Source organism: Epinephelus fuscoguttatus, linkage group LG20 (assembly GCF_011397635.1).
Source record: "Epinephelus fuscoguttatus linkage group LG20, E.fuscoguttatus.final_Chr_v1".
In the NCBI taxonomy this organism is placed as follows: domain Eukaryota; kingdom Metazoa; phylum Chordata; class Actinopteri; order Perciformes; family Serranidae; genus Epinephelus; species Epinephelus fuscoguttatus.
This window is the reverse complement of record NC_064771.1, coordinates 12,499,427-12,526,394: the sequence shown is the minus strand read 5'-3', so window position 1 is coordinate 12,526,394 and position 26,968 is coordinate 12,499,427. Positions and strand designations below refer to the sequence as shown.

The 26,968-nt window shown below is 41.0% G+C and overlaps 3 protein-coding genes across 3 annotated transcripts in view; all 3 read left to right on the top strand.

Annotated features, from left to right (window-relative positions):
- Positions 1–1,190: 1,190 nt before the first annotated feature.
- On the top strand, positions 1,191–3,956 carry LOC125881263 (retinol-binding protein 3-like). Its single transcript, XM_049564352.1, has one exon. It carries the CDS (start codon positions 1,191–1,193, stop codon positions 3,954–3,956), a length of 2,766 nt encoding a protein of 921 aa, XP_049420309.1.
- Positions 3,957–5,977: 2,021 nt separating this feature from the next.
- rbp3 (retinol binding protein 3) lies at positions 5,978–10,628 on the top strand. Its single transcript, XM_049564422.1, has 4 exons — positions 5,978–7,244; positions 7,603–7,793; positions 8,103–8,245; positions 9,744–10,628. Exons 1-4 carry the CDS (start codon positions 6,051–6,053, stop codon positions 10,067–10,069), a joined length of 1,854 nt encoding a protein of 617 aa, XP_049420379.1. The 5' UTR covers positions 5,978–6,050; the 3' UTR covers positions 10,070–10,628.
- Positions 10,629–15,271: 4,643 nt separating this feature from the next.
- The window catches only part of antxr1c (ANTXR cell adhesion molecule 1c), a 51,742-nt gene continuing 40,045 nt past the window's right edge, over positions 15,272–26,968 (top strand). The window contains 1 exon segment of the mRNA XM_049563435.1: positions 15,272–15,952. Within this exon segment, the coding sequence (XP_049419392.1) occupies positions 15,795–15,952 (158 nt within the window). The 5' untranslated portion in view covers positions 15,272–15,794.

Below are 26,968 nucleotides of genomic sequence, written 5' to 3'. Positions count from 1 at the left end.
AGACATCTTGACTGGTTTACAGGGAATTGGCAGAGGGAATTGTATTATGTAAAGCAGGAGGCTTAAAAGTTAAGACGCAAAGATTAGCTGAGCACAGTCTAGCATCCGGAAGAAGATGACGGCTGGCTGCATATTTCTGAACTGCAAAACTGTCTGACTCAGAGTCTCACAGGGTCATTGATGTTGGGTTCAAGTTCAACATACAGATTTAGCACTTCAGCAAATAGGTTTTCTGTCTTACATTTAATTTATACTATGTCACCTTGGGACTTGCAATGGACACCTTTTTATTAAAACAAAATGCAACAACAAAAAATCTAACAAGGGGAAACATTACTGTGATTAAATAGCAGAGCAGGAGAAAATGGAGAAAAAGCAAATAATTCAGCATTTGATCCAGATTAAGACTTTCCAATCACCCTTCTGTTCCTATATCCAGGGTGTGTATTTGTGTGCTTTTTTATTTATTTATTTTTTACCCAATCTGATCCTGTGTATATTTTAAGAAGGCTTTGCCACGTGGAATGACCCAGACATGACCCCTAAAGCTACCAACAGCACCAAAATACACCACCATAAGCTTTCATAACAGACAAGAGAGAGAGGGAGAATTAGCGTGAGAGTTTGTGATCAGGCTTTCGCACCAATAATTCCATTGTTAACACATTTTACCTGCCTCTCAAACCAGTTTTTTATCTAAAAGAAAAGTTTCAGTATAAATATGATAACGTGACAAATTCAGAAAATGAAGGCTATAGACTGTAAATCAAGCCAAAATAAGACTACATTTTAACTGTTAGTAATAGTAAGCTGTGTCAGGTTCATTAAGCCTGCTAGTCAAAGGACAAAAACAAAACAAATGCATGAGTGTTCAATAAAAATAAGAACCCACACATGCAGTGGATTTGTGTAGGAAAGGATAACACACTGCTCAGGCTCCCATTTACCAATTTTTAGTCTCTGTTATTGTCTACTGGCTGAAGCACCAAAGATAATGCGATTAAAGGTTTATTGGGGACAAAAGCCTCTTATGTGGATGCTGTTGTTGTCCAAAAAACTCATGACAGTGACAATGTTCCCTCCTACAAAAAAATCATCATCTTTCAACACGAACAAATGAGCTAAGGCAGCCCAGTCAAAGAGAGGACTGAGTAATTCCCTTTCCAGCAGTGATGATGAGGACATTGACGATGGCGCAACACACACCACCACTGCTACTGGTGCTTCTTCTATGTACTCTATCTGTCAGCTCATCATTCCAGCCTGCCCTGGTGTTAGAAATGGCCAAGATTCTTTTAGAAAACTACTGCTTTCCTGAGAACCTGGTTGGGATGCAGGAGGCCATCCAACAAGCCATCAACAGTGGAGAAATCTTGCAGATTTCGGACCGAAAGACCCTGGCATCTGTGCTCACAGTCGGAGTACAAGGAGCGCTTAACGATCCGCGGCTGACTGTATCATACGAGCCCAATTTTGTCCCAGTGATGCCACCGGCGCTGCCGTCTCTCCCCAAAGAGCAGCTGATCTGGCTGGTGAGAAACTCTGTCAAGCTGGATATACTGGACAACAACATTGGATATTTGCGGATAGATCGGGTCATTGGGGAGGAGACAGCGGCGAAGCTTGGATCTCTGCTGAGGGACAACATCTGGGACAAAGCTGCTCAAACATCCTCATTGATCTTGGACCTGAGATATAGCACAGCTGGAGAATTGTCTGGAGTTCCCTTTATAATCTCCTATTTCTCAGACCCTGAGCCCCTCATTCATATTGACACTGTGTATGACAGGCCCTCGAATACAACAAGGGAGCTGTGGACCGTGCCGTCAATAGAGGGTGAAAGGTATGGAAAGAAGAAAGATGTAATTATTTTGACCAGTAAGCGTACCATGGGGGCTGCTGAGGCAGTGGCATATACATTAAAAAACCTAAAGAGGGCAATCACAGTCGGGGAAAGGTCTGCTGGTGGGTCAGTGAAAGTCCAAAAGATTAGGATCCCTCAGTCAGAGTTCTACATAACAGTTCCTGTGGCGAGATCAGTTAGTCCGATCACCGGCCATAGCTGGGAAGTGAGTGGTGTTTCCCCAACAGTCAACGCTATCGCCAAGGAAGCTGTCACAAAAGCCAAGTCTCTTCTGGCTATCAGGAGCACTATTCCAAAAGTTATGCAAAGTATCTCCGATATAATCAGGAGGAATTATGCTTTCACTGACAGAGTCCCAGCTCTTCTTCAACATCTGCAGTCCACAGACTTATTCTCTGTTGTATCCGAGGAGGACCTGGCAGTCAGACTCAACCAGGACCTCCAGACTGTGTCTGAAGACCCACGACTGATCATCAGATATATGCAAGACAATGCTGCTATTACAGAGGAGGATCCTGTGCTTGACAACCCACCAAATGATTTGAATTCATTAAAGAAACTGGTCGATACAACAATCAAAGTGGAAGTTCTCCGACACAATACCGGCTATCTCTGCATTGACAAGTTTGTCAAGTGGTCTGCAGGGGCTGAACTAGAAGAGCTCATGGCTAAAAAGGTATGGGAGCCCCTCAAAGACACTAATAACTTGATTATTGATCTACGCTATAACACTGGTGGATCCTTTACTTCTCTTGCCCTTATACTGTCCTATCTGCAGGACACTACCCAGAAGCATCATTTTTTCACAATATATGACCAAATTCAGAATACAACAACAGAATATGACTCTCTGCCTCGGATTATAGGCCCATCCTATGGCTCCAAACGTGGGGTTTACGTGTTGACAAGCTACTACACAGCAAGCGCCGGCGAAGAGTTTGCCTACCTGATTCAGTCACTCCATCGTGGCACAGTCATTGGGGAAATTACATCTGGTACCCTGATGCATTCAAAGACGTTTCAAATAGAAGGGACAGATATTGCCATCACAGTCCCTTTCATAAACTTTTTAGACAACAATGGTGAATGCTGGCTAGGAGGGGGTGTGGTTCCAGATGCCATTGTGTTAGCTGAGGAAGCTGTGGATCACGTTCACGAGATTGCAGATTTTCACCAAGGGCTTGAGATACTCATAGAGAAAACTGGGGAACTGTTAGAAAACCACTATGCAATCCATGCAGTTGCACTAGAGATCAGGAAAGTGCTGTTGAGCAAATGGTCTGAGGGATTGTACTGGTCAGTAGTTGACTTTGAATCTTTGGCATCTCAGTTGACTGCAGACCTCCAAGAGAGTTCAGGTGATCACCGCATCCATGTCTTCCACTGCGATGTTGAGCCAGAGTCACTTCATGATGTCCCAAAGATCCCAACTGCTGAAGAAGTTGGATATATAGTAGAAGCGTTGTTTAAAATTGATATTCTGCCTGGTAATATCGGCTATCTGAGGTTTGACCTGATGGCAGATATAGAGGTGGTAAAAGCCATTGGGCCTCAGCTGATAAAATTAGTGTGGAGCAAGATAGTAAACACAGATGCCCTTATCATTGACATGAGGTACAACACTGGTGGATATTCCACAGCAATTCCCCTCTTGTGCACCTATTTCTTTGATGCTGAACCTCTGAGGCATCTTTACACTGTCTTCGACCGCACCACAACCAACATGACAGAGGTCATGACATTGCCTCAAATCAGAGGTCAAAGGTATGGGCCCACCAAGGACATCTACATCCTCACCAGTCACATGACGGGGTCAGCAGCTGAAGTGTTTACCCGCTCTATGAAGGACCTGAATAGGGCCACAATCATTGGAGAGCCAACAATTGGAGGTTCTCTATCAAGTGGAACCTATCAGATTGGGGACAGCGTCCTGTACGCCTCCATCCCTAACCAGGTTGTGCTGAGTGCAATCAGTGGGAAAGAGTGGAGCATTTCAGGTGTTGAGCCACATGTTATAGCCCAGGCAAATGATGCTCTTCCTGTGGCACAGAGAATCATATCAGCAAGGCTGAAGAAAGAGCAAGGAAAATAGATCTTCTTGTTGTATTCTGAGTATTAGTGAAAGGTGTACTATGCAGGATTTGTTTCTTAAAAAAACAATGTACTCATGCAGAAGTATTCCCTCTCAATCACCACTTATGACCCACTAGAAGTGTGTCATGGCCTAGATTTATTATTTCTTCAAATTTTCTGCTTTTGGGACATTATGTGCATGTACCTTCGCAGCGCTTAGGTGAGGTTGGGGTTTTATAAAAAAAAAAATGTCCAACCAAATACTAGACTATAAGCAGCAAATAAAGCAAGGTGAACTGCCAAATGAGAGTGAATCTGGGGTTGGCTTTTACTTTCAATTTTGCTAGTGAACGTGTAAACAAACAGTAACCAACACTCCTGCATAGTATACCTTTAATTTTCTGGTATGTAGCCCCCACTTCAATTTCAAAGTCTAATTTATATGTGTGGCATGTGTAGCACTAACCAGATACACGGTAAATACAATTTAATAATTGAGTAAGGTATTTGATAATTACTCCTTAAAGGCAGTAATGTACCACATAGCTTTTCTTGCAATTTAATTATTTTTTTCTGGTTTTGGTTTAGAGGTTTAGAGTCCCTTATTCCTTGAATGGTTTCAGAGGCCTTTTCACAAGAAAGGAGAAAATAATCTTTGTACATTTTACATCAACATAGGTAGCTTTAATACAAAATGACAATCCTCCACGACCTGTATCTTTTACATTTATGCTATACCTCCCAGAATCCCAGGCAGTTGTCTCCACCTTTGAATTTATTGGTACTTTTAAGGTGTTAAGCTGATGCCTTCATCCAAGGGACTTGCATTAAGTGTTTATGGATACAATATAAGTCTCATTACAAGAAGGAATTTATTTGCTGTGGTTATAAACAAACCTCAAATCTACTTATCTGTCCCGGCATTAAAAACACTAAGAGGATATATAGTCTGATAACCCATTGATATTACATCAGCCTTGTTCCAGTGTGAGCAGTAGCTTAAGTACTGTGAATATAACAACTGCTTATTAATAATACACCAAATATCATTGTTTCTTGAATTAAATTGCACTGTTTTTATTTATATGATGACCTTATAACTCCCCACCCGCATGTATTCATTTACATCATGTAAAGTTGCCTTTATTTTGCCTTTACATACATATTAAATACCATGTGTTTATCCAGTACATATTCTGTTGACCCATGTTAATGTATGAAATTATTTAATACATATGTAAATGTATGGTGATGTATTTCATTATGTTAGATTGTAATTTCTTGGCTTAATTTCTTGATTGTTTGCTGAAGTTCTTTGCACTGTGTTTTTTTCAGTATGCTGTAATAATGTTTCACTTTTTCTGTTCCTTTACAAAAATGTACCAGCAGAGGGCACAAGTATCAAACAAACCTAAACAGAGTCTTGCTGATCACTTCAACACCATTACAGTGGGGAGTCATCCACCACCAACTGAACAACTGCTATGAAATGTGTACCATTTATGAGACAATAAACAAATTCAGTGGTTATTAGTGGAATTATATTTGATTTACTTTACAGACATTAATCAGAATATTCCTCTTTGGCTATGAAAAGTAAATGAGATGCTTTAAGTTAAATGTTTAATTAAATGGCAATTGTGAGTTCTCACATGCTTTATTTTGACATTTTCTCCTGTTTTTATCTTAAAAAAGGGCACAAAAGTCACACACTAAAGATTCCACTTACAAACACTGACACCAAAAGTGCTTAATGAGTGAACCCACCAACCTTAATCCCTTTCTCGTCATTTGTCAGGTACAAAGCTTGCCTTATTTGACACAGGTAGCTTTGGATAGGTATTCAAAATACCTTGTGTAAATTTAAGACGATTATCTTTGGCAACACCTCCTTGTTACTACACACCTTCAAGGCTAGGCTGTTATTGCCTTACAGAAGCACTTGGGATAATGCGTTTAGAGGTTTATTGTGGGGCAAATCCTCTTACGAGTGTGTTAACAGAAACCTTGCAGCCAAAACAGTGCCATTTGACAAAGCACCTCTCCGGAGAAGGAGGCTTGGCTCAACAACCTCCACTTCTACTCACTTTTTGTTTGACTAAACTTAACAAAAATGGCAAAGGCTATTTTCCTGTTGGCACCTCTGCTAGTTTTGGGGAATGTTTTCTTTATCCATGCTGCGTTTGACTCCAACCTCATCATAGATATGGCAAAAATTGTCATGGACAATTATTGCTCACCAGAGAAGCTGCAGGGGATGAAGGAGGCAATTGAAGCAGCCAGCAGCAACACGGAGGTTCTCAACATCCCAGACGCTGAAACCTTGGCAAATGTTCTCAGTGCTGGAGTCCAGACCACAGTCAGTGACCCACGCTTGATGGTCTCCTATGAGCCAAACTATGTCCCTGTGGTTCCCCCGAAGATGCCCCCCTTGCCCCCTGAGCAGCTCATTGCCGTCCTACAGACTTCGATCAAGCTTGACATCCTGGAGGGCAACATTGGCTACCTGAGGATCGATCACATCCTTGGGGAGGAGGTCGCTGACAAGGTTGGCCCTTTGCTCCTCGACCTGGTCTGGAATAAAATCTTGCCAACATCAGCTCTCATTTTTGACTTGCGCTACACTGGAAGCGGAGACATCACAGGACTCTCCTATATTGTGTCTTACTTCACTGAAGCCGAGCCTGCACTTCACATCGACAGCGTGTATGACCGTCCCTCAAACACCACCACAAAGCTGTTTTCTATGCCTGCACTCCTGGGGCAGAGGTATGGTGTTACCAAACCCCTTATCATCCTCACCAGCAAAAACACCAAGGGCATTGCTGAGGATGTCGCCTACTGCCTCCAGAACCTGAAGAGGGCCACCATTGTGGGCGAGAAGACCGCTGGGGGCTCTGTAAAAGTTGATAAAATCAAAGTGGGAGACACTGACTTCTACATTACCGTGCCAACCGCAAAGTCAGTCAACCCCATCACCGGCTCCACCTGGGAGGTTACAGGTGTGACCCCTGATGTGGAGGTCAATGCAGAGGATGCCCTTGCGACTGCCATCAAGATTGTCAACCTCCGTGCCCAAGTTCCAGCCATCATTGAGGGATCAGCAGCCCTGATTGCCGACAACTATGCCTTTGAAGATATCGGGGCCGATGTTGCAGAGAAGTTGAGAGGACTACTGGCAAACGGCGAGTACAACATGGTTGTCTCCAAGGAAAGACTGGGGGTGAAGCTGTCTGCTGACCTGAAGACCCTGTCTGGAGACAAGAGCCTGAAGACCACGAGCAACACCCCAGTCCTTCCACCCATGGTGAGTCCCTTGTCTCTTGAAATGCTCTAGTGTTCACAACTTTTCAAAAAGTATTTAATACATTGTTGTAGTAATGTCAGGTAGATGACTAATGAAACATGTTTTTAATGCTTCTAAAGTCAAATTAAAAGAGAGAATTGTGCAGTACATTGGGTAAACATGTTTAGTCTATAAGGGATATGATGTCAATAATACAATCTGGAAACATTTGTAATGTTCAGCAATTCAAATACATTTAATAATATGTGAAATACAAGTATATGTAGGTAATCTGCTGTTTATTTATTTATTTTAAGTGAGACTTATTGGCCATGCCTACAATCCATGTGTTGACTTGCCGCTTCTTCCTCTCCCATAGGATTATACTCCAGAGATGTACATTGAGCTGATCAAAGTCTCCTTCCACACTGATGTATTCGAGAACAACATCGGCTACTTGCGCTTTGACATGTTCGGAGACTTTGAGGAGGTCAAGGCCATCGCCCAGATTATTGTTGAGCACGTCTGGAACAAAATTGTCAACACTGACGGTTTGATCATTGACCTCAGGTGGGTGATCCTGCTCACGTAGCAAGTCAAAGCTTCTGTCCAAAATGTAGTGTGTCCATTCCAAAAAGCAAATGCCCATCAGTCCATGACTAAATAGAGGTGATTTAGTTTGCAAAAGTATTATTGTTTAAATAAGGATTTATCTCTTTACTTAATGATCATCTACATGTCATTTTAAAATATGGACCACCAACAGATAAAGAGGATGAACTCATTTGAAGATAGCTTCTTACTTGCCTGCACTTATGCAAAGTTCATTAAGGATAATTTAATTATTATTTTTTTTAATTGTCTGCAATTGTTTTGCAGGAACAACATCGGTGGCCCAACAACAGCCATTGCAGGCTTCTGCTCTTACTTCTTTGATGCTGACAAGCAGATTTTGCTGGACAAGCTGTATGACAGGCCGTCCGGCACCACCATCGAGCTCCGAACCCTGCCTGAACTCACTGGTAATTTACCAAAAAAACCCTAAAAAGTCATAATATTTTACTGTGTATAGCACCACAGATTCCTGTTAGCAACAGAGTTAGAGTTAGCAGCTAGCTGGTAATGTTTTCTCCGGAGGTGGCAGAGACCAAAAACAAAGCTGAAAGGAATGTTATATTGGACTTATTTCACCAGATGTCGAGAAACATGACTCCAAATGAATGCTAACATTGCTCTGTATCTGCGGGGTGTGTAAAATTAGCAACTGCTTGCTAACAAGTTTAGCGGATCATTTGAGAAGGTCACCAGTGTTTTGTTTGCACTGTGTTTCCACTGGACCCTTTGGCCAAAAATCAGTTACATGAAGGCTCAAAAATACAAGAACAAAGGTGCATCTGACCTTTTTAAGATGAACTGTCCTATTAGCCCAGTAAGCCATAAAGCTGTCTGGATTATTGTCCGTATAGTGATAGGTCTTTAAAGAACCAGTTAACCCCAAAATTAAAAATACACTCTCACCTCTTAGTATTTATCAGTCCAGACTGTTTTGGCAGAATGTTGGAGATATCGGCTGTCGAGGTCTGCCTTCTCTTGAATATAATGGAACTGGATGGCCCTCAGCTTGTGGTGCTCAAAGCACCAAAAAAAGACATTTGAAAACTCAACAGCAATGTCTCTTTCCTGAAATCATGACCCAGTTACTGCGTGACCAGCTGCCAGTTGAAAATCCATAGACCTTGTTGTGAGCAGTTTCATGTAGGAACTATTTTCCTTCACCAACCCAACTTCACCCACTAACTGCATCACCCCGCAAAAGGAAGCCTGCATTTCCTTATAGACGAGAGGTTTAGGCTCATGACGTAAGATGTAAACATTAATGGTGTCCTCCTCAGCTTAGCTGTAGCGTTAGCTAACTCAGTGATGCTAGCTAAGGTATGTTTCCTTCTGCGTGGTGATAGGTTTGCTGGGTGTAGTTTGGTAGAAAGAAAGTATTTCCTACATGAAACTGCTCACAACAAGGTCTGTGGATTATCTGGAGTCACCCTGTCATGATTTTTGAAAAGAGACATTGCTGTTGAGTTTTTCAGATGTATTTTTTTGGCACTTTGAGCACCACAAACTGAGTGCCATCTAGTTCCATTGTAATTGAGAGAAGGCAGACATCCCTACTGCCGATATCTTCAGCACTCAGCAACTCACACCAATACAATGAAGTTTAATAAATAGCACCACAGGTAATATGAAATATGTGTAGTTTTGATTTTGTTGTGAACCGTTTCTTCAAAGTTGTTTTTAAGGCAACTTTGGTCAGCAAGACAGCTTTATCTCTGCAATGCTTATCTGTTTTCTGCAGCCTTTAGAAGGGAGGTGTGATTGCTATAAAATTGCTTCTACTTGTTAGTCACCCTTCATCTTTTTCTTTACCTAAATAATTTCCTATCATTTTCACTATCCACCCATCATTTCCATGTTTTCTGCCTCAAATTGTTGGCATTGTCCTGCCTCCCTCCTCTTCCCCAGGAACAAGGTATGGCTCCAAGAAGAGCCTGCTCATCCTGACCAGTGGAGCGACTGCTGGCGCCGCAGAGGAGTTTGTCTACATCATGAAGAAGCTCGGCCGTGCCATGATCATTGGAGAGACCACCGCCGGGACTTCCCACCCACCCAAGACCTTTGGTGTTGGTGAGACTGACATCTTCCTTAGCATCCCCACCGTCCACTCCGACACTGCTGCCGGGCCAGCCTGGGAGGGAGCTGGCATCGCACCTCACATACCTGTCGCAGCTGACGCCGCCCTTGAGACCGCCAAGGGCATCCTCAACAAGCACTTTGCAGGCCAGAAGTAAACCATGTCCTGAACAAAACCAGGGGGTTTGCAACAGTCACTTTTGCTTTGGCCAAATAGTTTCAAGATTTCAAAACTAGACTGGTCTAAGAAGTAAAGAATGTAGATTAAGTACAAAGTACAAAGTGTAATCTGTTGTTCATTATGTCAAAACCTAAGCCTTTTTAGCCTGTTTGTAATGTAGAGCAAAGGTTCAACAGTAGGATCAACTTATAGGTATTATTTCTGTTGAATTTTACTGACTGCTGAAGGTTGTAAGAATGAATGGTGCTGAGAAGCCGATTGTTTTGTGTGTCAAAGATCAGTTGTAACATTAAAACAACTTTAAAAAATTACATTTTTGAGAAATCACATTTAACACAGATTAAGCACACACCAAAAAGGCTTTGAAACTATGTTTGCGATTAATGAATTATGTTAGATTTTTGGATTTGGGACCTTTTGAAGTAATACACTTATTGCTCTGAGCAGCAAACCATCACACAATGTCCTCATTGTGTACGGGAAAAACTGTATGCCCAGTGGTGAGACACAATAAAAAAGGCAACTGAAATATGAAAGTGTGTGTCATGTTTTACATCAACAGAGGAGGCATCACACAGACATGAAAAATCTGTATTTATCATTACAAAAGTCCTTGAATATACTGTGTAGGCTATCTATTCTACACTGAAGTGTAGGTAGTTCCCTTTATAATTTGATGCAGTTAGTTACTACATTATTAACCGACAGCTGTGAAGAGTAAAGAGAAACAGCACATTTCTTTTTGTAATGCTGCTAAATCGTAGCTTTAGCTTGCCAAAAATGGAATAACATTACAGACTCTGATATCTGTATCACAACAGACAAAGTCTTGGTACGTAAAGCATTCATTCAAGAGAGAAACAACATCAAGACTGAAGGTGAACTGTACAGCAGGGACAATTTGATTTAGGGGGTGCTCTTGTGTCACAAGATTACACTGAATTTAAAGGCAATCATATCAAGGACTACTGGACATATGAGTCTTTGGTGGATGACAGTTCAATCAGAAGAGACAGAAGATAGTAGTAAAGAGAATATCTAATAAAGAATATTGTGATCGAGGGATTTTGAGCGACAGCAAGATAAATCCCCCCCATGGAGTCCAGTCATTGGTGGCTGATGTCTCTGAGGCTGCTGACTGCTGAGGTGGATGAGACCGATGAATCCGTAAAGACTAGGTGGTGATGTGAAGGAGGAGGCTGTGCACAACTGCAGCAAGAAGGAACTACGGTGAAGAAAGAACCATATTTAAAATGAGACGCAGTAAGATGATAAGCTGACAGAGAAGGTGTGTCACTGTGCTGATGAGTTAATTGACCCAGACAATGACACCTAGAAATAGTAAGTGAGAATGTGTGCAAGGAGTGAACAACAGGGTGAGAAAGAACATTTACAACCTGAGCATGAAAAGTATTGTCTTCCTGACTGAACTTTCATTAGAGCTTCATCTTTGGAGGTTGGAGTCATTTAGGTTCTGACTGATGGGACCATGTTGATCGGAACAAAAAACAGTCTCAAAAGAATTTTGATCCCATGTTTTAAGAACTTGTCATGTGGTCCTAAAATACAACAAGGAAAATAAACTAAAAAGAAATACACACAAGAACCAGAGATGGGACCAAATTATTGTTTTGCAAGCCATAAGTAAGTCTCAAGTCTTTGCACTCAATTCCCAAGTCAAGACTGATAAGTCCCAAGTATTAAGCTTTGACTTTCAAACAATCCAAACAAGACATAATGCATCCTTCAATAATAGTAATGTCAATATCAGATTTACAATAATCATGAATGCTTTTTTAATTTGCATTTATTTTTTGAAAACAAAAAAAGTTTAAAAGTTACTTAGCTATTAAGCTAACATTAGCTAAGCATTAGCTCACTGACTCTGTTGACTTACTGTTCTATGTGCAACTTTCAATGTCAAACAAAGTTGGAAGTTGTACATCGTTAGCAATTTTGACCCACACATTTTGCATACTTCATTTCTATTTTTGTTGATCAAAATATTTTTTGTACTTAACAAAGTCTTAGGTCATAGGGGGAAGGTATCAAGTATTTTTAGGTCAAAAGACCCAAGTCCAAGAGAAGCCATAAGTCACTGGTGTTCAAGTCCAAATTAAGTTGCAAATCTTTTTACAATGGCTCAATTTGAGGCTAAAGTCATCAGATTTGTGGCTTGAGTCTGACTCAAGAACGCATTTTTACTGTTGTGCATGCCATAGAAACCAAACTTTAGTAGCAATTATCAAGTCGTTCAGTGTCTTCTTATTAAAAAATAAAACCAACTCTAAGTGTGTCTCAGGTATTATAAGAGATGGCTGAGGTCATTTGTATTTAATGGTAACAGACTTGAGCTTAATTGTACACAAACCATTATTTATCTGTGGTGCATGCACCCAGAGAGTTGGGTGGCTCTTACAGAAGAGAATATACTATTCTTTTAGTCATGAATTCGAGAGTAAAATATATTGCATTCAGCAAAATAACAAAATGTTGACTCTGTTAAGCAGAGTGTGAAAGTAATGATTGTGATTGACTGTATACACTGGACGTGGGTGTTTGTAAGTATGTATGTGGTACATATGCATGTGAGCGGATGTGAAGATTTATGAGTGCATGCGAGACAGAGGAGCAGGGCTCTGGAAAGCGCTAGACTTTCATTTGTAAACCACAAGGATCAGAAAGGGGGGGCGGGGGGTCAGCACACGTCAACATGAGTTGAGACCTTAACCAGGGGCCAGGCTTTAAGCCACACAACTAGACTGACCGTGTGAAGAAGTCATGCCACTACCAACTTTTTAAGAATCTGTTTCGTGGCCTGGTTTGTGTAGAAGTGACAAGACAGCAGATTAAAATTCAGTTCTACAAACATTTCCCAGCGAAAGAGTGGCTCTGGAGGAGGAAACCTCAGCAGGCATAGCTGAAGAACCAGCATTTTTGTTGTTGTTTGTTGGTGTAAGTATTAGCTGTAATACCAGATTTCAAATAAAAAAGGCAAACATAAACAATGGAAATAGTCTCCTGCAGATGAAGGCAATTTGAATCGTCAGCAGCAATGGCAGACCCCGCCACTATCATTAATAGTATTGCTGAGAAAATGCTTATCATAAGGGTTTGATCTCACAAAGAGTTTAAGAATTATAACTTGATACAGAAACATGGTGCATTTTCATAACACATCACAAATTGACACATTAACCCTGAGTCCATGTCACATTCCAACATATCCTCATACGTTGCCTCATATGATATCCTACAAAAAAGCACACACAACTGCTCATATGATATCCTAGGAATTGGCACTCCACTAATGATGTTATGCAATTACTATAAATTTATACGCTCAGTGTAAAGTCACGTAGGTTGGGTTTAAGCAAGAAAGTTTGTTTCGTTATGTTAAGAAAAAGGAACATCATTGTTGGTCTTTTGGTTTAGGAATAGAAACATGGTGACAACGTAGGCTACCTTAAAATGACTCAGAGGTCATACTGTCTCGAACACCAGTGTCCTGGGAAAAGTTCTGTGTTTTATGTCCCATCCACAACCTAACCTACCTCTTTATGAGACCGCTTTCCCCTTTTTATTCTTTACTCCCATCAGCGCATTGGTCACATGAACACAACCTTCCAAAATACATGAGTTACACAAGAATTACTGGCTCATTACGTAGGATATATACGAAGTTTGGTGCAATTATTTGTGGTAGGAAAACATATGAACAGTACACAAGAACAGTATAAGCATTCAGGAATATTGTGCGAACAACAAATATAGTGAGACAACACATTCTCACTCCGACCTTGTTACATATCGATGTTTGATCATGGACTTTACACGACCAGAATGTGAAAGGTATCCTGGGTGTGTTGAATGGTGACATTCTGGGACAATGGGTCACGTTTTGCCTGTTACGTGGATTGTCTTCTTTCGTAATACACTTCTAATTTACAGTTTCCAATCTGTCTCTTTCAAAATAAACGCACTACATTGGCACAACACCACGAATTGATGTTTTTTTTTTCCTTCAACAACTAATGTACGTGGTTGGGTTTAAGCAACAAAAACAGCTGGTTAGGTTTAGGAAAAGAGAACAGAGTTTGGCCTTATAATCTTTCGGGCCTCAAACACTGCTCTCCCAGGTGAAAGTCAGTGTTTGTTGTCTGCTGCTCAGACTTCCGCCACCTTAACTTTCGTTCTTGTCTCGCCACATGTCCCCCTGAAGACGCAGAGCGCTGTTAAATTATAACGGCAACCGGCCGTGTATCATGCCGACGTTAAGGTACAACTTTTTTCGTCAGTGCCTGACGCCGCAAATCAGATTTTGACAACTTCAGAGTGAGACCGGGTTGAATGAGAGGAACTGGAAGTTCAAAGGCCCTTGGCAGGTTACTCCAGCTATGCTTACAGAAAGGATGAGGATGGTTTACAAGACAAACATGCAAATAATGTGTGTAGAATTTTAAACTTTGCACAGCTTGATAAATCATTTAGATTTTCGTGAGATTAAGAACACAGTTTATCTCTGCAAATACTACACATCCTAGGGCAACCCAGGTAATGGTGTTTAAAAGGCTATTGCAATAAACAAAGTAATCAGAGTATGTGAAATGTGTTAATGTGAAATGTGTCAAGAAATGTGTTAGCCAGATTGCTTTTCATCTAAAAAAGATCTTTATGATGCAATCTATCCTTCCATCCTCCAAACTTTACCCCATGTTATACTGAACATCATAATTGATTAACAATGTGTGAACCACCTCCATTTGTTTGTACAAAAACAGATTTTATTTAAGTGTATGTTTGTTCTACCCTGTAAATATATTTTCCACATTACAGCCTCTTGTTTATGATGGTGTAATTATAGAGGATGTTGCTCTTCATGACTCCTGCTGCTGTAATTAACTGGTAGCTGCAGAGAAAACAAACTTGCAGTGATTAATGAGGACAAAATGCTGGGAAACTAAACTAAATGCACACATTGGTTTAAAGTCGTAAGACTAATTTATGTCAATGTGCTTCAGCATTCAACAGAGACACCTCAGAATTAACATCCCATCCTGCTCTGCGCTGATTCTCCGCAAAATGCGCCAGTCTGCCACGTGAGGGAGGCGCAAAATGGGATCTTGACCCATTTTTACTCTTTCTCTCTCCTCCTCAGTTTGAAATATGAAACCTGGTCCATTTCAGCCAAGTCTGTCCCCTGGGCTCCCAGTTCCTCCAGCGCCAACACTGCTCTGCATTATCCTGCTTCATTTAGCCTTTTCAGACCTCTTTTGTCACTTTGACAGGAAACTTTTATCCATATTTTTTAGGAACCACCCAGTCCATCATTTGTAGCTCCCCTTTGACGCAGGTTTGGATTTGTTTCTGCAAAGATTGTTCTTAAAACTTTTTTTTCCGACTCACTGCATGTGGATTCTGAAACATCCCAAACTTTCATCTTTAAGTCATCCCCAATGAGAGAAAGCATCTCTCCGGCTGGCTTTCTGACCGGGATGCGGGTGGCCATGATTGTTTACTGAGCTCAAACTAAGAGAGACGTGGAAGCATCGCCTGCATCCTTTTCTTTTGTCTCGGTCGCATCTCTGCCTCTTTAATCAGATAACTGTCTCTGGGATGTAAGAAGACGCTCAAACTTTTTTTGCTTTTTTTGCTTGTTATCCACAAAGGAATTAACTTTTATTTTTCCTCGAGGAGAAACTATGGCGAGACTTCTGTTGAACATGCGTCTTGTTCTGGTTTTATTCGGATTATTTTTGCTGTCTTCTCCATCCGCACGAGCCGAGCCGGAGCAGCCGGACGAGGAGGAGGAGGAGAGTTCCTGTCAGGGCGCTTTTGACCTGTATTTTGTGCTTGATAAGTAAGTGGAAACAGCTTTGAACTGTTTTATATTCATAACGACATAATAAGTATATCATTGGGTTGCTAGCCTACAGCAGTTTCAGTGGTAAAAGACGCTAGCAAAACACCGAAAATAAGCTAACATCTGCATTAACTTTTCATGTTGCTATTAACTTTATTGCGGTGTGTTATTTTAGCCCGGTCATGCTGTTAAGTGAGGTTAAAAACAGGCAGCTTTTCCTAACATGGGCTTAAATAAAGCAAAGTTTCAGTCTTTAATGTGGTTGTTAAAAAAAAAAGTAGATAAAGTTAGCTTTTTGAGTTAGCTTGTTAGCACCGCTGCATCTGTGCGGGCGCGTGCGTGCGCTCGCGCGATGAAGCTGGAAAGGAGGCTGACTTGCGGAGGACAGTTTGCTGAATAAGCAAAAAGAGAGGTGACGAATTGGATGCAACTAGAATTATATCTCTCTTTCTTCTCAATTTTAAACCCCCAGCCTCCTTCTCCACTTTGTTTTCTTATTCTCCTTAAAAAGACAAACTTAAAGAGAGGTTGTTCTTTTATTCCACTCGTGCTTCAGGGACTTTTTTATGCTCTTTACTCAGTGACTGCTCACCGTGCACTCTTTCATTTCCACTCTCTGTACGCCCACATAGGAAAAATGTTGTGGTTGTGTGACATCTTAGCGCTGGACTTCAGCTGAGGAGAAAATAAAATGTCAGAGGAAAAGCAGGAGAAGCCGCTTGAGTGCCTGCTTCTCTTTCAGTACCCTTACTGTACGGTCCATACACATTCAAGTGCACTAACTTGTGTTTTCTGACATAATACCATACAGAAATCACAAATTAAAGGCTACTTGTTGAATTTTAACAGCCTTACCTCATTGTTGCATTCATTTTAGAGATGCAGATATAACCATAATTACTGTAACCAAACACACCATCATCATCAGAAGCCACTGGGGAACAATTCTGCCCCATAAGGAACTTTATTGCAGCTTAATTATATATCTTGAGTTCGCTTAACCTTGACTTAAAGCATATTGCTGTATCAGCTCTTCTCCTTCTCCTTGCATTAATGGAGCACTGCCAGGAGTGGGGAGGGGAAACAGGAAAGGACAGGAAGCAACAACATTTATGGAAAATGTGGTCTTAATTTGGAGAACAAAATGTTGCACGCAGCACCTTTAAAGGCCTGTTTTTTAGGGGGGAGTTTGTCTACGAGACGTCCCATACAGATTAACATCACTTCTGACCGTATAATATTTTAAATGACACTGGATTGATGGTTTTATCAAAAGGGCATCCAGTGGGAGTCAATGTCTGGTGACAGTTTAAGTGCTTTGCTGTACCAACTGAACTTCACAGCACCTTTGACATTATTCCTGGCTCTTGATTCCTGAGCCGAAGTGGACACAAAACATGGAACTGCATCCCAGATGTGGAGGGCTGCATTTGGCTTGTGCTTTGCGGTAAACACTGACACATGCTGCAAATAAGGAAACAGCCTCTTTGTTTTTTTCAAAGTCAGATGCTATTGTTAGCTGGTCTGCGTGCTTTGGTGCCCAATCTGGGGGTGACTAACATGGTTTAGACATGGGCTGTGGACTTCAAATGGGAGGAAGCTCATTAGAGACCTGCCTCCACCACCACGCAACTTCATCCCTCAGGCCTGAGTTGGTTTTATGAGACTGAACTCTCTGCCCTTTTTGATTCATATAAAAGGCGTGAAGTGTTTGAGAAGGAGCTTCAGCAGAGGATACAGAGTACTGAAATGCTGACATCCTTCAACTATTTAAGACACAAATAACCACTTTTTGTCACTTATATGGCTTTTCCATCTGCACTTTGGCCACACCGGATCATACCCCATTGATTTTTGGTTTCCTCTACCAGTTTAAATGCACAGAGTTGTGCCAGAGATGGACCATCTCCGAAGTTGGATCAAAGCATGCCCGCATCCCAGCTGGTTGCGGTGACATCATATGGGCTTTGACATCATTCAGGGAGTATTTGGGGTCAACATTTGTCAGTTCAGTGGTTTAGTGATATTTTTAATAGCCTCCTCCGTCATCCCATCTGCATTTTTCAAGCAATAGGCAGTAGATGCCAAGCAAAGCTGTAACAACTCCCTGAAAACCCATGATGATGAGTAGCTGACTACCAACAACTGCTGCACAGCACAATAGTAAACAATGCTAAAGAGGGTGCTGCTTTTGAACGCCATTGACTTAAGAAATGCACTTTATCAGTAAAAGACGCACCTTCAAGTGGGTAATCCTGAGCAATAATGCATGGATGAGACTTCACATTTGAGTCGGAAAACCAAGATGTTGTTAGTGATACCACTTCTAACCAGGTCAGCCATTGTTAGCAATACCAGTTGATCCACCGCATTACACAGTATTTTGCACATACAAACACTGCAGCAAAATCTCCACAGACAGAGGTTGGATAGTACTTTGTGGACGATAAATGAGACATAAATGCTAATAAACAGTATAGTACTGCAGCTTTGACCACTGCTGATGGGTAGAGCAGCCATACTTGATTTTGCAGTAAGGTTTGGTGGGGTTTCTCTGACCTTCTGAGTTGAAGATTTGACTTCAGGAGGCGTTCCAGTTGAAATTTGCGACTGGGAACTGGGACAAAACTGAATTGAGCACTATGGTTGAGCAGAGGGGAAAACAAGGCTGACAGTTTTTATACTATGGCCACAGAGGATGTCTCTTATTAGCTATGTATCTCTCATTTAAGCTGTTTTGAAGCTGTTTTCATCAGTAATAGCTGCTGTAATATCAGCCCAGTACCCTTGTAGGTACATCCTTACTGGATAGTTGTGTAGCACACAATTTAAATCATTGTTAATTGCCTGTGCTGGCAGCTCCTTTCATGTAGCAAGGTGAAAAGTAAAGCTTTAACCAGCTGTTTGTTGATAATGTAGGAATAATTGACAAGACTAGCAGTTCTGTGGGACTGGACTTAGGCACAGTGGTGCTTTGAGCTAAATGCTAATGTAGGTAACAGTGCTAACATGCTGATGTTTAGCAGCTGTATTGTTTACCAAGTTCATCGTGTGTTAACATTTTAGCACCTTACACAAAGTACGACTGAGGCTAAAGGGAATGTCAGTTGTCTTATTGAGATATTTCAGTCAGGATCAAAGTGGTGCACCAACCAACTGACATTGCCATCCCAACAGAGAGAACATTAGCACTGAACATTCATCATCAATAGACATGATTAGGGGTGTAGCAGATTTGTCCAATATCAACACTATGTCTGCAGATGGGGTAGGTAGTGTTAAAGTAGAAAGAAAATGTATAGACAAACTGTAAAGGTGATGCAGTTGGTTTGTTTGATTGAAAATGAGAAACACGCTTTGGGCACTGTGTTGTAGCATCGTGAGCTTCACAATAATGAGGAAAGATAACTGCTGCGTTGGCTCATAAAGTTGACTCCAAAGGCATTTATTGCAGACTCGGGCAGATGATGTCACTGCACAGCTCAAACATGTAGGACAGTGCTGTCTGAGATGGGTGGCTGCAGTCTGAAGGGTAGAGGAAGTGGCTAATGCCTGTATGGTTGGTTGCCAGTTTGAATCTGGGACATCTGGGACTGGGTTTGGAAAACTTAGGCTTGAATGAGACACTCTATCCTTCATCGCTAAATGACCTGCAGAGGTATGTATGACATCCTAAAGGAAAGTAGAGGTGTTACAATACCCATTAAGCATCACAGGCAGCAACACAACAACCACTGACAGGATGAAAAGCTTGCAACCAAATAAATGTACAGGTTGGTTGTTCCCTCAAGTCCCAGCAGCACATAGGTGTTGAACTGTGACTTTAGCACACAGACAGTAATAACTAATAGGACACAGCTGGTGGAGTCAATGGGAGACTGCCAACACATATGATGGTTGAGTAGGAGGAAAAACAGTCTGACACATTGAACCAAACCAAGAGCCACCAAATGACAACCTAAAAAAATTATAAATCAAGGGTGTTACATTAAAAAAAACTATATATGGTCCTAGAATCCTCCTTAATATGACACACAGGGAGACCTTTCAAAGGGTTTTATGTTCTCATTAATGGTTTTTCCCTCGGTCAAATGTTCGGTGTATGTTTCCCTGGGTCAGTATGTTGAAATCACCTGCCTTCAACTGACAGCCTACTGATGATTTACTCTTTTAAGCCTATGTCTTCCTATTTGTGGGCAAGATTTCTTGAATGTAGAGATTAATATCTCCACAGTGAATGAATGGATTTTTAGCATTCACACTGCATTTGAAATGTCCATATCCCTTTGTTTTTTTTTGCAGTTTAAACTGCAAAGCCAGCCCTTAACAGTCTTTTTTTACTCATGAGACACATTGTCAAATCAACATAAGGCTAGAAAAGGCCCATGGGAAATATAGGACCCTGGGAACAAAGGGATGACCCTGCTATAGGCGCACCCTGTCATCTGCAGTTTACGATGTCAAATATGTCCCTGTGTTGTGGTGGATGAGACATACAGCACCAATTAACTGATTTCTCCTCTAGCCCAAATAAAGGCACAGAGGAACTAGACTAAAAACTCTGCAGCCATGCTACTGGCTCTGTGAGGCTGCACTCAGTCCACTATAGTGCATTGGCATTAAAAGTCATTAAATGGTCTTAAATTTGAAGTTGTGAGGCCTTAGCTGCCACAAACATTTGATCCAAATCCATTTATCCATCTTTTAATTTTGTTTTGTTAGAATCAGTTAAGCTGCTCTGCATGAAAGTCCACATTTCTCAAGCCTTTGTTGTTGTTTTACTTTATACTTGCATTTACCCGTTGGCAAAATTCACATATATTTGAACATTTATACCTACCTTGAATAAAAACAAAGATGATTTGTCCAAAAATCTGTCTTAAATTTGGTTAAAAATGTCTGAATAGATCTTAAAAACCATTAAATTTTAGCATCTGATATCTTTAGACATCCTGTAAAAGCTAACCGCAGCATGCTAACATGCTCACATTGACATGCTAATATGCTGATGTTTAACATGTATAATGTTTACCATTTCAGCCATCTTCAGTTAGTGTGTTAGCATGCTAACACTTGCTAACAGCACTAAAACAAAGTACAACTGAGGCTGATGGGAAAGTTTTACTGATATATGATCACAAAGCAATGGATAGCATCAAGTAAAATTCGACCTGATGATGGCGCTAGAAAAAAAATCAAAGGATCACCGAAGTTATCAGGATTCATCGACTGGAAACCATGAATGTTTGTACAAAATGTAATGGCAATTCAACTGATAGTTTTCCAGACATTAGTTCTGGCCCATAGTGATGGACCAACCAACCAAGAGATCGACATTGCAGTCCCTCAAGCAACACTAGCCTAACTCTGCTAAAAGTGTGCATACAACCAAAAACAGTCAATGGCTAATGGTAGTTTCGCACCCAGAACTCCAGAGACATGACGCCTACATAGTGAAAGGATTTTTAGGAATCTAAGTTTTGAGGAGATTTGCTTGTCAGTCAGTTTAGCTATCAAATTCTGAAACTATAGGCCTTAAAATAGTCACTGTGGTCATTTGGATTTCGTGTATACCTTTAAGCCCTACTGCCGTATATGTTTCAATGAGGATGTATATCTGCTGATTCAGAGCAGGCGGGCCGCAGCTTGCTGTTTTATATGGAACACAGAGCTAGAGGAATGGTTTTGGGTGTGTTCATATGGGAGATAAAGGAATTCACCTTTGGGTCAAATGCTCACCTCTTAATGAATTTAACCATGTTGTTTATGTTGACTGGGCACAAATTAGAAGCGTATATTGCACAGTATTGCTATCACTGTTGAATTCATGGATGGTTTAACAATATTAGAATTAACCCTGTAGTAGTGTTTCATTAATTCACAGATAATGAAATCAACAGGCATGCGAACAGATACATGTATTCTTACAAGTGATCTTTCCCTCTTTCCTTATGTGTCAGTCTCTGTCTGGTTTCTGACACTTTTCCACAGGTTCTTTCCATTTATCTTGTTTCCACCAGACTCCCATTACCGCTTCAGTCCACACTCCTCATTGCCCTACTTGGTGTTACTGCAGTATCATTGTTTAAATATATAGTGATACAGTATTTTCTCAAGACTTTAGTGCTTCCATTAATAATAATCTATCTCTGGTAGCCCTGGGTCAAATCACAGTCATTTCTGTCTTGTCTTTGTTTTTCAGAACACTAATAATGGCTGCAAAGCGTTGTTGTTATTATTATTGATGTTGTCACAAGTTGGCACAGTGGTTGGTTTTTCCGCTGACTTGCCAGGATTCAGGCAACATGACCCAACGCCCAAACTGCAGCTGCAGTCCATAAATATTTTGGATATGTCTCGCAGTGGAATACGTTCTAGCTGTGGAATGACACCCGCTCTGTGTTTTGTCATTTTCAGCGTGCAGCCTCAGTGTTTTCAGCAGGAAGACATGTCTTGTTAAATGGGATCGTGCTGTGTGAAGTGCCCCAGGAACAAAAACAAAACAATAGGTTTTAAAGGGAATGAATGTCACTCTAAAGCTTATCCAGAACACCTGGTAAAATCTGACTTAATCGACAAAAAAAAGTTCATTACAAAGTCAGAAAAAGAAAAATCTGAATCTTTTGACACATCTCACATGCCTCTCCACCAGCTAGTTATCCAACTGTTTTTTTCCACACAATTCCTCTCGGTTTTGGAATAGACATGCAGCATTAGCTCAGCAATCACGCAGTAAAGACTTTGACTTCTGCAATGGCTGTAAAAGTAGGTTAGTGGTTTTAAACAAACAAATCCTTGTGCCCAGTCAGTTAAATTGGAGCACCATCATTGGTTGCAGGCTGGGGTGGTGTGGGTAGGCCCAGCTGGAATGGCAGACAGCCTCTTTAGTGGAGTTGGGATTTTTTTTTTTCCAATTTTTTCTTCTCCGACACTTTGAACCGTGAGAAACGAAGCTGAGAGCCACTTCTGAGATTTCTGACCGATGGAGCTTTTTCCCACATGCCGTCATCCTGCTGCCCTCTGGGAGAGAAGTGCTTGCTGGGTAGTTAAAAGGGGACTTGGTTGAGAAATTAAAGAAGACTTGATATCAAACATGCTTCAGTTGTAATATCCTTTGCTGGAGTTACAGGTTTGCAGGTATAGCAAACAATTCTCAGACTTTTCAAAATGGCCACTTTAGGGCCCTTAGCACAACATGTCTGTATGTTTCTACTTTTAAGGCACCCTGAAGCAGTTTTAATTTATATGCTTTGCCACGTGGGTACAAATAAACAAATATTAGCAGTCTAAAATGCTAAACTGATGGGGACGGTCATTTGTTGCAAAGGCGTGTAATTCCAAAGCCCCAGTGGTCCAAAAATGTCCCACTGAAAGCACATTTATACAACAGATCTGTATCCCAAAATCAAATGGCCATTGCTCCAAAGGGCCTTTCTCGAGTGGCACTCTACCAAATAGAAGCACATGGCTAATTGTTACTGTATGCAGAACGACATAACCGGACCTTATGGCGCATTCCAGGTAACCCGTAACCTGTGTTTTTACAACCTTCTACCTGTGAAAGTGCACTGCAACAGTCGTCAAAGCTGTAACTTACCACCCTAAACTCGTATCAGATTGATGCACTCCCAGTTACATTCTCTGACGTCACACAGCCTTCTAAACAACAATGGCAGCAATACGAAATATGTTTCCAAACACACAGATAACGTAAAATAAAAAGTATAATAGCATCTGTGACCTTATGTGCCGTTTCTCCCCTGTTTCGCTCAAATGAGCAAGGAACCGGCACCTTTGGTGATAGAAGTGATCGTAAACAAACATAAACCCTGCATAGTCCACCATGTTGGTTTGACAGTTTGGTGTGATTTGCCTGGAACGCAATGAAGTTGTGAGCCGTGACTTGAAGTGGTGACTTACGGGCTCAGAAACTTGCCTGGAATGCAGCATTAGTATGGCCAAGGCCTGGTTCGCCCTAGTCTCCCTCTGATTGGCTAGTACTCAATCAATCAATCAATCAATCATGTATTTGTTACATGGAATTATACATGTTGCCTTCATTGGTTGGGTGGGTTAGATTTAGCCATGAGGAGTGGGATTGGTGAGGGTTTGGGTAAGAATATCAGGGTAGGCCAGTGAGAGGAAGATCAAGGCGGGTCATGCCTCCACCATATTAGGAAGGTCCAATGATGTCATTGTGCATAATAATTAGCCATGTGCTTCGGTTGGGAGAATGTGTGGTGTGTTTTTGGAGAATACACATTTGTTTTAAGGCTAACAGGGTGTCGGACAAATCATTTTTGGTCAAGTACAGCTCTATTATGCGGTAATGCAATGTACCTTTTAAATAAATCTTCACTTAACTGTATTATGCAATACTAATATAACACTGGCAAACATTAATTCAGACTTGGCATTCGATGTAATGAAACATCACAACAGATGTGTTGCACAGCTGAAGAATGCGTCAGCTAATTGATTTACATACTGTATGGAAATTAATAGAAACCAGTGGAGGACTGGAATGTTAGAAAAATTACATCCACAGCTCTGCATCTGTTGTATTTCATGGCATCGCCAGCTGTATTTTAAAAATATCACCATAAATGTAGAGTAAGCATTAGCCTACTTGTTTTGCTATTTTGTTGTCCTTTACTTTTCTTGTTATGTTTCTGTCTGTTTTCTGCAGAGCCAGCCTTGCAAAAATCATCCAGTCAGCAGAAAAAGACATTATTAAAAATGACTGAAGATGTTTGTATCCTTCAGGTCTTCTCAGACCCCTGGGAGACATCTAGCAGAATTCCTGTCTCCTCTTGACATGGTCTGTTTAGCACCGCTGAACAGTAATGATGCGTATTACCTCCCTTTGTGCCCAGAGCGATTGGAAACAGTAGATCACTGCCCTGAATGTTACATGTAGATATACAGATCTAGCAGCAGAGGGAATTAGTATTCAAACTAACTTAGGACAACATGACTTAGAGGTGATTATAACCTCAAACTGCAGAAAACATCTAGCATCATCTTTGTCAGTAACAAGAGCCATGAAGATGGTAAAACAGGCGAGTGGTGCCTGGGTGGAGTTGAAGTTGATTGAGCCAGCTGCAACATCATAGCTGAATGGCTGTTGATTAAGCAAACCAAACCTCATAAACACTCCTTAATGTCATATTAATGAGGCAATTTTTACCACAGAGCGTGGATAGTTTTAAATTTTGTTCAGCATCTGGACTAAGATAAATGCAAACAGACAAGACCAACACTGGTCAGTGGTTCCATAGAAGTAAAATCAACACAAAAACACAACTGTTAGTCACTGGTAAGCTTCTTGGTATTCTGTACAGTATTTTTAGGACACGTTGTGCCCTTGTTGGAGAGTTGACAGTAGAGAGATAACAGGGGATAAGATGGAGAGAGATGCAACAGTGGTCCTCAGCTAGACCTGAACCAGGAACACTGTGGCTCATGATCCATTCCTTAAAACCCCAAGGCCACATGGGCACCCCAGCTTTTTAGATGTGGTAATGCTGATCAGTGGTCCCCTGTAAAAATGAGGTAAAATGAAAATATTCAGGTTATTCTTAGGCACTGTTCGTGCATAAGTAATGCACCACAATTTTTTGTAAAACCCATGTAATCACGGTCTTCCTGATTACGTTGAAGATTAAATGTGCAGACAAAGTAAAGAGGGAGAGACTGTGTAAGGAGGCAGGTTGTGGTGGTGGATGGGTCAACCACATATAGGACTTTCCACCAGGAAACTGGACTTTGGCACCATGTGAAACCAAGTGAACTATGATTATTTCAACCTATGCCATCATTATATTTCTTTTCCCAAACTTAACTTATGTAACATAACATTTAATGTGTAAATTTTTGTCCAGTATGTAATATGACTACACACAACCATGTTTCTTTTCTTAAACTTAACCTTCGGACCTTTATTTTAAGTATGTAACTCTACATTATGCATGTAACATCACAAGGCCATTCATGGGTCACTAATATGTAAGAAATAATATATGCCATTGTATGAGGATGCAAGGAAAACCAAATGCTACATTGTTGCATTTAGTTCTGGTTCTGTTCCTGTTCACACTGACTTTTTATTTACTTACTGTGGGATCACTGTCACACTTTTTTAAATGGATTTAATGAACTGACAAAGTACACAAAGTCAGATACAATCACAGCAGCTTTTTAATCGGGGAAAATACCCACGCTGATGTGCATACTTGTTACCCTGGTTACCAAATGACTTGCATAAATGGCCTTATACAGATACATTTTAAGATTGCTTCCTGAATAGATTTCACGATCAGCAGATGGATTTATTGGTGGTTCAGCTATTGAAAAATTACATCTGCTATGGTGAAATCCAGTGGTTGGTTTGTTTTTGCTTTCACACCACAAATGAACCGCATCAGAGCCAGTCTGGAAGTGGACCGAGACCCACCTTTTCAAACAGTTTAGTTTCAGTTGTTTGAACCACACCTGGGTTTAACTGACAGCTTTCACACTGGTATGAATGACCAGTATTAATCTTGTTAATGGACCTGAGTTTGTTTTAACTGAACCAAACAGATTAGGTGTGAAAGTACATTTAATCAATTGTTGACACCTTGCTTTGGTGTTTGGTGCTGTTGGAGCTTCGGGCTGTTTTGTGTGCCAGCTGTGTTGGCTGAAGCGCACTGAAGCAGCTTGGAGAGAAACTTGGCTATTAAGTTGAAGTTTTCATCGAATCATCGGCATGTTTCCTCTGGCAGACAAAGTTTGCCACAGAGCCAGCAGATTTTTTACATTATCTCACTCCCAGTCATCTGAATGCACTGTAATCTCACTGATAAGGCTTTTTATCTTTCCCTTGCTCCTTCCTTCCTTATCTTCTCTTTTGTTTCTTTTTCTCTCAGTTCTCAGATGGCTTACAGCCATACACATGCTCCTCATCTTGCTCAGTGAATCTGTCCAATCAAGAAAACACTGTTGCCCGGCTTTGACGATTTGCTGTGACAT

Bases quoted from the DNA above. Each gene is read 5' to 3' on its own strand.
- LOC125881263 (XM_049564352.1), top strand. From the start codon at position 1,191: ATGGCGCAACACACACCACCACTGCTACTGGTGCTTCTTCTATGTACT.
- rbp3 (XM_049564422.1), top strand. From the start codon at position 6,051: ATGGCAAAGGCTATTTTCCTGTTGGCACCTCTGCTAGTTTTGGGGAAT. The intron at 7,245-7,602 runs GTGAGTCCCTTG...CCTCTCCCATAG, and splicing joins CCCCAGTCCTTCCACCCATG to GATTATACTCCAGAGATGTA. The intron at 8,246-9,743 runs GTAATTTACCAA...CCTCTTCCCCAG, and splicing joins AACCCTGCCTGAACTCACTG to GAACAAGGTATGGCTCCAAG.